The 14,741-nt window shown below is 44.1% G+C and overlaps 1 protein-coding gene across 1 annotated transcript in view; it reads right to left on the bottom strand.

The window, feature by feature from the left end:
• Positions 1–1,360: 1,360 nt before the first annotated feature.
• NPEPPS (aminopeptidase puromycin sensitive) overlaps positions 1,361–14,741 on the bottom strand; it is a 62,636-nt gene continuing 49,255 nt past the window's right edge. The window contains exons 16-23 of the mRNA XM_073326253.2: positions 11,209–11,343; positions 9,297–9,516; positions 8,552–8,694; positions 7,170–7,226; positions 6,527–6,634; positions 5,837–5,992; positions 5,683–5,730; positions 1,361–2,754 (exon numbers count right to left, since the gene is read on the bottom strand). Coding sequence (XP_073182354.1) covers positions 2,602–2,754; positions 5,683–5,730; positions 5,837–5,992; positions 6,527–6,634; positions 7,170–7,226; positions 8,552–8,694; positions 9,297–9,516; positions 11,209–11,343 — 1,020 coding nt within the window. The 3' untranslated portion in view covers positions 1,361–2,601. The remainder of the gene's footprint in view (positions 2,755–5,682; positions 5,731–5,836; positions 5,993–6,526; positions 6,635–7,169; positions 7,227–8,551; positions 8,695–9,296; positions 9,517–11,208; positions 11,344–14,741) is intronic.

Below are 14,741 nucleotides of genomic sequence, written 5' to 3' on the forward strand. Positions count from 1 at the left end.
CTAGATCAACTCTCCTGGATCCAGAAGACCCAAGCTTTCAATTTGTTAGTCAGCCAACTGAACAGTGACCACAAATTTCAGAGTCGCAGCCGTGTTAGTCTGTATTTGCAAAAAGAAAAGGAGGACTTGTGGCACCTTAGAGACAAACCAATTTATTTGAGCATGAGCTTCTGTGAGCTACAGCTCATAGTTGTTGTTTTTGTTGTTCTACCTCAATAACTTGCAAATCAAATATGCTTCGTTTACAAGTCAAAATGAGACGGTCTTAACTTAGCAGCTGCATCTGGTGTCAAAAAACCAGACAGCACTCTGTTCTCTTCATACATCACCAATCACACTGGAAGGAGAACTTTGCAGGTTATTTGGTCAGCGCACAAGAGGCAGAAGAGAAACCAGCTTGCTCTTCTGCAGTTACATTGGCACTGCAGCCCTGACAGCAAGGAAAAAACGGTTTGGGTCAGTAAATGAAGTCGATATGACTCAGAACACGTAGGGAGCAGACCAACTGCCTATTTTAATCACATTTCAATCACATTTCTGATCATGTAGCCACACTCTCTAGGGATGCTGGTGTTTTTCAGACCAACCATTATCTGCCATAGCTATAAAGCTGCCTGTTACCCATGTACTTCACCGCTGTGACTCAGTATCTTTGCTCAAGTGATCCATGCCTTGAGCATCCTTCTGTAGCTTTGAGTCCCAGCTTGCCTGCCTATAGCTTATGCAAAATGTTCCTCCCCGCCCCTCTCACATACACATTAAGCATGGCCACATTAACCCAACTCAGACTCCTTTACTGCTTCCCTTTCCATTTCAGGATTCAGCTCCAAGTTCCCTCCTTGGCTTTTAAAGCCCATGATGCCTTGTGCCCACAGTCTTTATACCACTAGTTTCTATTTTATTCCCCTTTCTCTGTACCGCTAGATAATCTCATCTCTGCTTGTGCACATGCTCCTCTGCAGCTCCTGCCACTTTAAAAGTCTTCCTGCATCTTTATCACCCTGACTCTTCACCTCGTGTTTTCAGCTGAGATTTGGAATCTCTCCTCCCTTGTCCACCCTTCGTAAATTCTGTCCCTCGGCTATTAGTTCTGTCGTGTTTGGGAAATAGGCTGCATGCAAAATGCTATACAAGATATACAGGTCTTCTGATCTCCATATGGTTACCTCGTCCGGTACCCTATGAACGGCTGCAGGAGGGGAAAAGAGGCTAGAGACAAGTGCTCCTTTGGGAAGTTAAAAGCCACAGTAGACAAATGACCAACAGCGTTCTATGGAAACGTAAGAAGCTTTCCAAACTGCGACGATTAATCTGAAGCAGCGCCTCCTCAGACCGCGAACAGAACACAAAAAGCAGGGCATGGATTTCACATTGACATTTTTATTAACGCCAACTGTTTTAATTTTTTTTTTTTTTAAAACAATAGCACAAAAAATTTCAGGGAAGCAGTTGGACAGTTAGTCTGATGACCTTCTGAAACACAGTTAAGCCACACCAAATATGAATTCCTGTTAAAAGAAAAAACCGTGGGAACTCAAACGTTCATTGATTAAATGGTGTTGTCTGCTTAGTAGACCATGCTGTTTTGTGAAGTCAATGATGGCACACAGCTTAGACTTCATCTAAGTCACACCAGTTATCACTAATTTAAGGCTTCGGAATCAAATGACCATCGACATCACAGCAAAGGAACAAAACTAAAAGCAAATGTGGCTACGACTGTGAGGAGGCTGGACAAGCCAGATCTTTTAAACAAGTAACGGTGCCGCCCCTGAACAGCGGCTGAGGGGAACCAGTCACACGCTACTCTAGCTCCTCATTCACATGCAATTTGAGGGTGCATTTAATAAGGGGAAAAATATTGCCTCAATTGATCTCTTATTTAATGTGGCTGTGAAAGAGGTTTCTTTAACAATTCCTTTATCTCTAAGAAGGTATGGAACCATGGAGAAAAACCAAAGAGCAACAGAATATTTTTCTTTTTGCCAAGAGGCGACACAGAAGGGATGCGGGGGGGGACCTACTATCCTTGGATTTGATTGGAGGTTGCAGGAAAATAATCTCCCCAAAACCACACAGGTGGAATTTATGCACAGATTCAGACTGTTATACCAGCTACCTGCCTTTCATAGTGAACTGTTCCACACAACCCGCACTACAGTGTCTTGTAGGTCTCTGTCTTACACAGAGGTGTTAACCCATTCCTGCCCCAGACTTATCACAAAATTCCACTGACCCAGAGCCTCTGGTTTCCTTTTTAAGGGATGTAAAAAAACAGAACATCTGTCAATAAGAGTGTAGGAAGGGGGTGTTAAATATTTTAACCACTGACAAGGCTTGAGGAAGTTTCACAGTTTTGTTATGCTCTATTTTATTACTATCATATTTACAGACTTTTTTTTTTTTGCTGAATTGCTGATAATTTTTTTTAATAGAATTTAATTCTGGAGTGTGAGCAGGAACCAGTTAACTACATTCATTGTCCAATCCCCATCGCTTTGAGAAAAGACTCCAAATTCTTGGCATATGAATCAGCTGTTGGGTAGCTCCTCCCTCTCCCCCTGACGAGGCAGTAGGATTGCAGTAGCCGCATGCACGGATTCACACCACGGCTGGCGGGGCCTTGCGCTGCAGAAGATATTGGTGGATGCTCTCGGCGTCCCGATTCAGCCAAGCTGCATTCAGCAAGATATTTTCACAGCACTGCTGGACAGTGCGTTCTGCTGATGGAGCAGGGTGAGTCTCAAAGAAGGCCTGAATAAAACACACATCGTCCATAAAGGGGTAACACCCATAGACAAAAATAATTTTTTAAATGGTCAAATTCACCAGTTGGGTCGAAAGTCTTTCTGCGAAATATGATTACACAATATCTAGCTCCTGGGAGCCCTTACTCATGCGAGAAGAGACAGTTATGTCAGTGAGCTTAGTCGGGTGAGTAAAGGTCACAGGGTGGGGCTCTTAGTTTGCCAGAGCTACTTGTGTAACCACAGGTACTGCAGGGGAACAGCAAAACGTCCGCGCTGGTAGGGAAATCCACAGCATTATCTTTGCAAGCTGGTTCAGACAGAGCCTTCTACCGCCGTGTGCTGACTAGCAGTGACAGCACACTGAGCTTAAGCAAAGACAGATCCAGCATGCATCTTATCATGGAAGGGCAGCAAATGAGAAACAAATCCAAGGTGTGACTATCATGAGGCTACTTGGAAGACACCAAATTAAGCCCAAGGCCTTTTAGGATTACTAATAACTTTGTTAACGGTCAGATTTTTTTTGTTTTGTTTAACATGCTGCTTTTAAATGGGCCTCTGGCCCCAGAAGGGAAGGGGCACTGCTGAGAGCACGGAGGCCTGCCCTTCTCTCCACTCCCCCAGAAGAATGGAAGTTGACCACATGGAAATAATTCCAGCCAGAGAGCACTCCATTAAAGACGGTCACTTAGCATTTTAGAATTAACTGACTACAGGAGCAGAGCAGAGGATGCTGTCAGAATAAGGATGAATAATCATTAAATTTATCTGCATACTAGCTCTTCCCCACGATAGCAGAACCTCACTAACTCACACTATTGACTAGGAGAGCCACTGAGAATTAGCACATTAGTGAACAAGGTAATAGTATCAATAATGAAGGAAACGGCATTACAAAGTACTCCGTTCACTTCTCTGGACAAGTGGCTGACTTTTGTGTAGGGGACAGAGGTTCTGCACAATCCCCTGCAGCACAGGAGGATTGTAGAGGTGTGATGTGGCTCATTCATCTCACTGAGTGTTCTTCCCCTCTATCTTCCAAAGTCAAACCCAGCCCCGCTCCAGAGCACCAATTTTTGAGACAATCTTACTACGCTTCTGGAACAATCTGAATGTTAAAACCATCTTCTTATGGGGGGGTTGTATCTGAGAAACCCCTTGACCAAATGACCCCAACTTGCCAAACTAAACACTACTCCAGGCCCTGTGTGACAGCTATATTATTTAAAGATTCGTAGAATTTAAGGTCAAAAGAGCCCATTAGATCATCTAGTCTGACCTCCTGTATAACACAGGCCATTACATTTCACCCTGTTACCCCTAATATTGAGCCCAACAGCTTGTGTTTGGCTTAAGTATCTCTTCCAGAAAGGCAACCAGCCTTGATCTGAAGACATCAAGAAATGGAGAATCTGCCGATTATGATGGAGCAACAGCACCACCTGTTACGGTTGCATTAGGGATTTCCATTTTAACAGGGATGAAAAAGGTATACAAAAACTGTCTTTTGGGTCAGAGTATCATTTTTAATTGTTTACTGAGGTTTGTGCACGGTTAGATTTTTCTATAGCATTTGTGGGAGAAAAATATCCTTTGAGGTTTGCTACGACTGTTCTAATGAAGGAGGAAATGTGGGTGTGGTAATATCTTTTACTGAACCAACAGAAGATATTACCTCCCTCATCTTGTCTCTCCAATACCCTGGGACCAACAGGGCTACGACAACACGCGTTTTAAAAAGGGCCATGTGACAAATTTTTAACATCGGATATTTATTTCCAGAAGGAGCCTCTGCAGGCAAAGAGAAAATAATGTACACAACACATTTGCAGAAAGCTGCCAAGGACAGGCCTTGAACTCTCAATATATGGGTGCCGCTCAGATTCAGTGGCCAAAGCTTGTCGCATTGAGCCAGCCCCATACTCTGACATCAGACCGTCTGCAAACGCTCCGGCTTGCAACAGAGCCCCAGTGTAGCTGTACACCGGCAAATAACTCTCTGGCTCCTCATCCTGGCTCTAGCCACACTGGTGTTCAGCTTTTACTCTAACTTTTTTAACATTGCTTTTCCAGAGAGGAAGTGGGAGCCAGACATTAGTTGAGATCAATCCTGAGCGAGTAAGATCAGTTTGAGCCCCAGGTACATACACAAAAAAGTTACAACATTTTGATGTCATGATTATTTTAAGAGGACCATATCTTGGGAACCCCTAGGCCAAATGACCTCAAATTTAGACCACTAATCTATCCTGGATCCCCATGAGGTACAGGAATTTTCAAGACAATCCAAATATGTGAATTTTAGAGCAGTTGGAAAAATCAGCTGTTAAACAGTAAGCTAGTCTCCACCTTAATTATAGTGATACTAAAGCCTCTCTATATCAATTCGCTTTACAGTTTACATAGCACTTTACATCATAAAACAATGAACATTAGACAGTTAACCACCCCACCACTTCTGACATATGGAGGTTTTAATTCCAATTTACAAATGGTGGAAACAGGGCTAGTCCAGATAACAAAAGTTGCACAAGTTTACCTAACGGGATGATTTTAAATCAGTTTAGTTAAACCAGTGCAAAAAGCTACGTGGACACTTATTCTAGTTCAAACCGGGTTTATTGCAGTTTACTTTGAATTGAATAGGCATCAGATTAAGCAAAGCCAAAGTAAGCGTCCACACAGGGGTTTGCACTGGTTCAACTAAATCAGGTTAAAAACCAATTTATTGAAACCAGTGGAACTTTCTCATGTTGACAAGGCCTGAGACACAGAGGTTAAGTGCCCTGGCCAAAATCACAGCCAGAGTCAACAGAAAAAGCTGGGATTTGAAATCAGGCGTTTCTGGCTCCCCCACTCTTGTGCCTGTCAAAGAAAGCTAGTCACTCTTTTGTTATTTTAGAGGACAAGATTAAAGCAAGATGAGTCTTACCTTAACTTCTGCAGCCATTTTATCAATTGCAAATCCATCCACCGATAGCTGAAAAGGGATAAGAATATTTATGTTTTAAGGAGAACCATTTTAATTAGAACTGTCTAGAAGTAATTAAACGACATGCCCAAAGTTTCCAGGCAACTGCACCTACCTTTATTAGTCTGGATATTAAGAATCCACCCTGATAGCGATTATAAAGTTCCTCCCAATTGTCCTTTACAAATTTCCAGGCAGCTCTTCTCCCCTGCTTGCTGCTTCCAGCCACTCCACCGATAACAGACACGGTATCCTGGGGACGTACCTCTTCCTGCAAACAAGGAGGAAGCAAACATTCAGGCCAGCGTCCTCGGAAATAGACCATTTACTTGATTTCCCACGGCACTTTTCAGAGGTTGCGCTTGTAGGCAGCATCGATCAGCTTCTGTTCTCCCAGGCTGTTCACCCGTTGGCTTTTTAAGGTAGAGAGCAACAAGCTAGTCCATGAGGAAGAGCTGCCGCTAGTTAAACAGGAGAATGACTAACCCTGGGGACTGAGGGCAGAGATCCTCAGTCTAGGGCTGAACATTAAAATTCAAAGACAGGTGACACCCCTTCACACTCCCCCTCAATACCCCTCTTGGGCCTGATCCCAGGGCCTTGAGAAGTCTATGCCACGTTAATCATGGGATACAGAACAACTCTAGAAGATTTGGCAACAAGGCCAAAGTTTGGTGGGTCCTTTTCAAAAGCAGTTCTGATACTTCACCCCTACCCTAGAGCCTTCCATCCTACTACCTCAGGGTGCTCAATAACAACCCTGTTCCCATGAGGTAGACAAGTACCAGCCCCTCTGATAACTTACTGAAAGTGCAAAGGTCAGAACTTTTTGGATCAGTTCAGGTTGAGAGATGGCTCCGAGAACTCGCTCAATTCGGTTCTTCTCCTCCTGCATCTCTGCTTGTTTGTGTAGCTTCAGAGAGTTGAGAGGAGTAAGCAGTGTTAAACACAGCACAGATTAGGAGCAATTGTTATGTGGATTCTTACCCTGTACAGAAAATCCTTCACAATATACTGGAGCTGTATGGCTGGCATTCAAGTATTGGAGATTATGAAGTGGACATGTGGTACTACACGGCTATACATACTCCCAGAGCTCTTCCACATTATCAGCCCAGCAATGGGGAACGTAGCCAACTGGTAATCTGCACTGGACTACTCACCACTTTGTTTACGTAGGGTCAAGCAGGCACCACTCCTTTGAGCAGTGGTACATTGTTTTAAGAAAACAGGTGTAGGAGCCCACTAGATGGCACCTTAACATTATCTGTAACCAAACAGTACTGTGGCAAACTAGCTTCCACATCACCTGCTAAAGATGGGAGCGACACTAGCTTCAGACCAACTGTCTCATAGATCAGTTCATGAGGAAGAATATTTAGTTCCTGCCCGGATAAAAGGACAGATCTTGAGGTGACAGCAACATAAAGCAACAAGAACACACTCACCTTTAGCATAGTGTCTAAAGTAGCACCATCTCCATGCTTCAAAACTGTTACATATACCTAAGAGAGAACACAAACAAGGAACGCTCCTTGAAAAGCAGGCTTTTAGAAATGGAAAGACAGAGGAAAAGATGGCAAAATGGATGAATGGGCTATAGGTAAGACATTGTACATAAGAGTACCCATAGGAGTTCTCTAACAATGTAAGTGATCTGCAATAATAAATTTCTCTCACCAGTGGTCTGGGACCAGATCTTGGAAAAGTTTACTGGTCCTGAAAATATTAGTATTGGACCAGCCCCAGTAAGTCACAAGATAGTGGACTTTAAAGATCTGTCTTGCTCCTTGCCCTCCTGTTTCAAGTCACACTTCAGGAAACCTCAAAGCTAGAAATCAATACTTTAAAAAAAACTATCATGCTTAAATCTAACTGTAAAAGGGAGAGAGAGATTTTGGCTGCTAAAATCATGTTGGAAATTAAACATGGGACAATGGTGCCAGGAGGCAGTTGCAAGAAAGCAATGACAGCGAAGTGATTTCTAGTGGGGTACAGCACAAACCATTCCTGGTTCTGGTAATTCACAAGATATCTGATCTTAAAACTGTTACCAATCCTTTGATCTAGTCAGTGCTATTTGGTACTGGTCCAGGACTGACTGAATGAAGCAAGTCCCAGATTTCAGACCAATGTCATTTTCAACCCCTGATCTGGTGATAGAGATAATTAGGATTTTTGTGGACATGCTAAATAGCATACCAGTGAAAGATTAAATGTTTTATTAAACTACAGTAACTCACTGGTGACAGATATATATACAAAGATTAATAAAGTTTAAGGCCAGATGGGACCATTGGATCATCTGGTCTCACCTCCTATATATCACAGGCCACTGAATTTTATCCAAATACTCCTATGTTAAGCCCAATTATTTCAGTTAAATAAAGCATTTTAGTCCTCATGAGACTAAACACCTATAAGCATTCAGTCAGCTGCCTGGAGAAAGCCAGCAATTTAAGGATTAAACTGAATTACTGACTAGGAGCCAGCCGCAATTCAATATAGGGCACAGAAGAAATGCATTTACCAACCAACTTTACTTCTGTGGCACTGATTTCTGCTGGCTTGCCAAAGGGGATGGGGATCAGTTCACTAATAAGTTCCAAAGCAATGAAGAGCATTGCAAACTTGCTAGAAGCAAAATTCAAAAAAGGCAAGATCTGCTCAGTACAAACCTAATTCAGGGACAAAAACCTAGGACGGCAGTGCTGCAGTATGGGACTCATACTAATTCTGGTCACTGTAAATACGACAGTTTGGTACACAACAAGGGGCAGAGTGAAAATGGGTTTGGCTCCATTAGGAAGCAGAGTTCACAGTAACCTACAGGACTTCTCAGGTCAGCTGACAGGATGTGTTTTCCTTCTACGTGGTCCTTAAACCGACGTCGCGCTTCTTCTAATGTTGCCTTATGCCCAGCTTTTCCTAGTTTTCCCAAAACCAGGCCCCTCAGAAGCGCATCCAGATGACCTGATAAACAAGGGTAGGGAAGAGAGAAAAATTAATTTGGGACAATATTTAAGCAGCTCCATTCATGACCTACAGCCATTAGGATAGGCTATAAATGCACAATCATTTTCTCTCCCACATCCTTGTAAGCTGTATGAAAAAGCTAGATCTTCTCCACACCCCTGGCTCCACTGGACAATGCATTGACTTTTGAGTAGAGGTTCATGAAAAGGGGATTTTGCAGGCTAGACACAGATAGTTAGAGCTGTAATCTGGCCTACAGAAATTAGGTATAACGTCCATTTGAGCCTGTCAATGCTTTGCTACAACATGACTCAGATTAGTCTGAGACAAGTTGTGCATGCGTAAAGTTTTTCATTAACCGTGCAATCTTTGCACTGTCAGACTCAGAGCTAGGATAAGAGACCTCTCAAGCTGCAGAGAAACATGCTGAGATGGATTTTACCATGTCAGCTGGCTTTAACTGCAGCTGGAAAACATGAGGAACATTTTTCTAAACACACCAGCAGCAATGCCCCACCCCCCAAAACTTTTAACCTATTCATCACATAGCAGTATTTCAAAACCACTGTTAAATTCCATAGCATAAAGAAATCTCCTACCCTCTCCAGGTTTGGGGTCCCATCCCAGCCTCTCCCCTATGGGTGAAAAGACATCTTTCACAAACACCTGGATTTCCTCACAGAAGTCTGTGTGGGACAAGAGAGTTGAGAGAATCCCCAGGTTACAGCTCAGGTCGCTCCACACTGTATAATTGGGCTCATTCACAAAAGCCTCCATGACTTTTAGAACATCTACAGTGCTAATGATTCCAGCTCGGGCCTGGGAGAGGAAAAGAGACAGATTAAACTCATCTCCAAACAGAACTGAAACAGTCAGTAGTTCACCAGATAGTTATTTAACATTCTTTCCTCTTTGCAGTCTACAGGGTCTGAATGTGAGCTGCACTTGTGTATGGAGAAAGATGGTGCCAAGATGGGTCTACTGAGAGTTTCTCACCTGCCTTCTTATTAATAAGACACAGCACCCAGAGTGCATTTGAACAGCAGACAAAGCACTTTATAAGAAGAAGGCTAAAGATAATAATGGGAAAACCAAGGCCAGAGCTTAAGCAACTTTCTCAAAGTCACAGTATGTTTGTATTAGGGCTGACAACAGAAACCCCCTCCCCGAAGCCCAAGCCCTTCCTTAATCCCAGTCAGATTCTGTGCCCACTGAAACCTCCCTTCAGATTAAACATCTACATTTTACTTGTTACCATTCGTTCAGCGAATGTACCATTCTGTCTCAGTGAAACTAGGGAAGTCAGTTTCATTTCCCAATTCTTGGGCGCTAGCACAAAATTGTTGTTCCCTCCACTATGAGAAAACAATTAAATAACTGTTCTTAAAAAGGCGTCATGAAAATATTTTTGTTCCTAGCAGTATCCAATACCTAAACTACAGGCCAAAACTATTAACAGCTTCCCCTTAAAAACCAGTAACAACTAAACCGTGGCATTCTTTACAAGCTTAGGACTATTTCTATCTCTAAAGTTGCAGGAAGTCAATGAAAAGGAGGACTTGTGGCATCTTAGAGACTAACGCATTTATTTGAGCATAAGCTTCCATGAGCTACAGCTCACTTCATCGGATGCATTCAGCAGAAAAGTGAGCTGTAGCTCACGAAAGCTTATGCTCAAATAAATCTGTTAGTCTCTAAGGTGCCACAAGTCCTCCTTTTCTTTTTGCGGATACAGACCAACACGGCTGCGACTCTGAAACCTGTCATTAAAGGACGTCAATGTAGTCTCAAAATTGTGTTTAAATCCCTCAGCTGATTGCTGACTGGCAATATAAGAAAGTATGACTTCAGTTACAGAAGCTAACTGCTCCAAGAGCCCACCCCATGGGGCATTTGTATCTTGTAAAGGGGATATGCAAAGCTGGTACATCTTGCTTTAATGGAAATCTGTGCTTGGACACGGAATCCAAAACCACCGGTCATTTCTTTCAACAAAGGAGGACCTTCTCCAGCCCATTTCAGGAATGGAGAAGGGGGTCGACTGTTTCATATCTAACGCTCAATTCCCTATGCAGTTTCAAAAATACGTGTATAGTATGTGGGACATAAAAATGGGTTCTGTCCCCAGAGGGAAGACAGTTGACAAGCTTCCCCAACAAGCCCTTTACTCAAAACCCTTTTAGGGATCAGGAAATAGTCCTGACTCAGGTGAGAGAAGCAAGGAAAGTTTTCAGATACTATTTGTTTATAAAAAACACAGTGTGAAACACCCTTGTGGGAAATGGCAAAACAGAGTTGCAGGCTCAGGTTGGTGCCACAGGATTTAAATTTATAGTACAAGTTCTAACTTGCAAAGCTCATTAATAATCCTCTGTATGCAGTAATCCCAAAGGTGCTTTGACTCCAGGAACAGAGCCCGGCTCTTCAGACACTGATAGTTACAGTAACTGTAGTTCTCATTATTAATCATCTGCAAAGCGGACAACACAGGACAGGAAGAGAGTTGCTCACCAGAGAGAAGAGATCATTCTGCAGCCCAAGCCTGTCCACAGGGGGTAGGGAGAGGTCTTGGATCGCTGGTATTAAACTCTCCAGCAGGTCAGGGCTGTACTGAGTACGGTAAAACCCGACTGTTCCCAGGTTTAACTGAAATACACCAAAATAAAACCAACATTACCAGCACTGAATAATTAAGCCAACTGTTGTTCTTCTGGAATATATGGAAACAGTTTTCAAATAGTCCTTGTCTGTATATGCAGCAGAATCAGCCACACTGTCATTTAAAAATCATAACTATTTTGCACAGCACAGAGGGAAAAAGAAATTAAGAGGTATGAACAAGGGAGAACACATCTGAAATAAGGTGTGCTGAAGCAGAGATATCCAGAATGGTAGGAGCTGTAGAGGTGAAAGTTCGTACACCATCAGTGGTAAGTTTATGTGGGGGAGACAGAGGCTAATAAGTATTTAAATTAGTGGGGAAGAGAGCAGAGAGAAACTAGCTCCATGAGGTAAGACTGGATCAACTCCATGGAGAGTTATAACAAGGAGGGCAATTTTGAATGGAAGTCTAAAGCGAACACTGTCAGTGGAGCTGTTTGAGGATGGAGTGACAGGGACATGCCTCTGTCTATGTCTGAAGGCAGACTGCAGCATTCTGGGTCTTGGAGGAATCAGCGAAGGGGACTGCAGTGTAGACACACGCACATCTAAGTACAGAGGAAAAACAAAAATGCATATCTAACGTCACCCCACAGCCAGCTCCATTCAATTCTGATATTGGCAATGCCAGTGCAATATTTGGAAACCATCCAAATCAAGTTTGCAGATCTCTTTCTATTTCCTGCAGAAAGACAACTAAACTCCTCTGTCCTGTGTAAAAGTGCTTTGTGGTAAGTAAACTTGATAAACTACATGCCAGCTGACATAATATTACATTTCAATGACTCAAGGTGGGTGTTCAAACATCTAGGTGGATTTAACCGTGTTAAGATGTAAAAGAGCTCAGCCAGGCTTTGAATTTATCATCCAAACAGGACAGAGGTAAGTTCATACCTCTGCAGGTGTAACTGCACCGGGCAGTGGGCTGATTTAGCGAAGCATAACAAAGGATGGGGGGATTCTCTCTCAGAAGGGCGAGGAAGTGACATTTCTGAACAATATGATCTCATCTCTCCTCCCATTCTCAACAGGCACATCTGAAGGTTAATCTTCGTGGATCCCACCCAGGGCCCTACACTCCCCACTTTAAACCTCTCAGAATTCCCTCTGTTGGAGTCCAAGGATGAAGTGTTTCTCCTCTAGCCAGTAAGAGGAATTCAAAATCTTCTCAAGGAGATAGTAATGCAACTAAAGCAAGCAGGAGTCAAACCTGTCAAGTCCCAACACACCACAAGTATAACACCCTTGAACGCCACAGGATCAAAGATCAGGCAACACCGGGCAGTTCTAATCTGAAAAGGGACTCTGAAATGGCATTGTAGGGTTCCAGATGTGTCTCACTGAGTCCATATCAAATGATCTATTTACAAACACAACTATGTTTTTTCCTACCTGCTAGCCTTACAAGTTCACCTTGGGTTGGGTTCCTTCCTTCTCAGGCATCACTATTACAGATATCGCAGGTCAAGTCCTGCCCTCACTGATAAACGTGCAAGTCCATTGTCTTTTAAGTTATGCACCCTTATTACTGGTGAGAAGGAAAGAACTCAGCTTCATTCTCTGATTCCAGGGTGAACTTGCAGAACTGCCAGCAGGAAAAGAGGATGTTACTTACCTGTAACTGGAGGTTCTTTGAGGTATGTGGTCCCTACGTGTATTCCATATGTGGATGCACATATGTGCCTGAGTCTGGAAGGTTTTCTTAGCAGTGTCCATTGACCAACACATGCATCGTGCATCCCCTTGTGCTCGCAGCCGAGGGTATAATAGGTTATGTGGATCAATGCCTCTCCAGGATCCCTCTTACCGCTGAGTACTCCAGTCAGCAGCAGAAGGGATGGAGGGCAGGTATTGGAATACAAATAGGGATCACATATCTCGAAGAACCTCCAATTACAGGTAAGTAACCTCCTCTCCTCTTTGACTGATAGTCCCTATGCATATTCCATATGGGGCGAGTAGTGAGCAGTGCGAAGGCAGGTGAAAGAACATTCAGTCAAAAGTATGGCATGGCCTACAGCAGCATCTGCAGCCACTGCTAGGGCGATGGCATAGTGGAACATGAATGTGTGTACGGAGCACCAGATTGCTGCATGACAGAGGTCTTGCCACGAGACATCTGTGAGCCAGGCCGACGTGGCTGCTTGTGCTTGCATACAGTGTGCCGTGACTCCATCAGGCAGCGGTAGGTTGGATTGTGTGTAGCATTCGAAGATGCACCTGGAGACCCATCTGGAGATTCATTGGGCGAAGAGGGCTTGGCAATGACCACAAATAGTTTTGGTGATGTGTGAAAGGAGTGAGTCCTGTGGAGATAGAATGCCAAGGCACAGATGTCGAGGGAGTGCAGCACCCTCTCCATATGGGAGGCGCGTGGTTTGGGGCAGAACACAGGTAGGTGGGTGCACTGCTTTAGGTGGAACTCTGACCCTACTTTTGGGAGGAAGTTTTATTCTGTAAGGAAATTTTATTCTTGTAGAATACGGTATAAGGGCAGTTTGCCATCATGGCTGCCAGTTCACTGACCCGTCTAGCAGAAGTGATGGCTAACAAGAATATCACCTTCATGGAGAGGTCAGACAGGGAGCATGCTGCCAGCAGCTCGAAAGGTGGCTTTGTGAGGGTGGAGAGAACGAGGTTAAGGTCCCACAGGGGTGTAAGCTTGCGTACTGGCGGAAAGGTATTGAGCAAACTCTTCATGAAATGGATAGTGGTAGGATGTGTAAACACAGAGGCACCGTCCATGGGGAAGGGAAGAGTGAGGGGCACCGAGCGCTGCCAAATGGACTCGGAGAGAGACGTTTTGCGATCAAAAAGGCCCGACGTTCTGCGACTGAGAAGGTAGTCGAGGACGATGGGTATAAATATCACACTCAGTGGGTGCTGATGTCAGCGAGCCCAAAAGATGAACTGTTGCCATGTTAGCTTGGTAGCTGGCCCTGGTTGATGCCCTCCTGCTTTGGTTAAGGATGTCTCGCACTGTGGTGGAGCAGGCCCTGTCTCCCCTTGAGCCCCATCCAAATACCAGGTCATGAGGTGAAAAGTGCCCGGGTTAGGGTGCTGAACCTGGCCCCAAGCTTGTGTGAACAGATCCGGGAGTGAGCGGAGGCAAAGTGGCGTGTGACTGGAGAATATGAGGAGGTCCAGGAACCAGAACTGGTGTGGCCACAACAGGGCTACAAGTATTACAGTAGCTTGGTCCCACTGGATCTTGCATAACACTTGTGGGAGGAGGGGAATGAGAGCAAAAGGCATAGCGCAGGTCACCCGTCTAGGGAAGAAGAGTGTGGCCCTGTGAATCCTCCCCTATGGCTCCACGCAGCAATAAAGGGGCCGCTTTCAGTTAGCAAAGAGGTCCCTGTGGGATGCCCCATTTGTGGAAG

The sequence above is a fragment of the Lepidochelys kempii genome, chromosome 27, assembly GCF_965140285.1.
Source record: "Lepidochelys kempii isolate rLepKem1 chromosome 27, rLepKem1.hap1, whole genome shotgun sequence".
Lineage (NCBI taxonomy): Eukaryota > Metazoa > Chordata > Testudines > Cheloniidae > Lepidochelys > Lepidochelys kempii.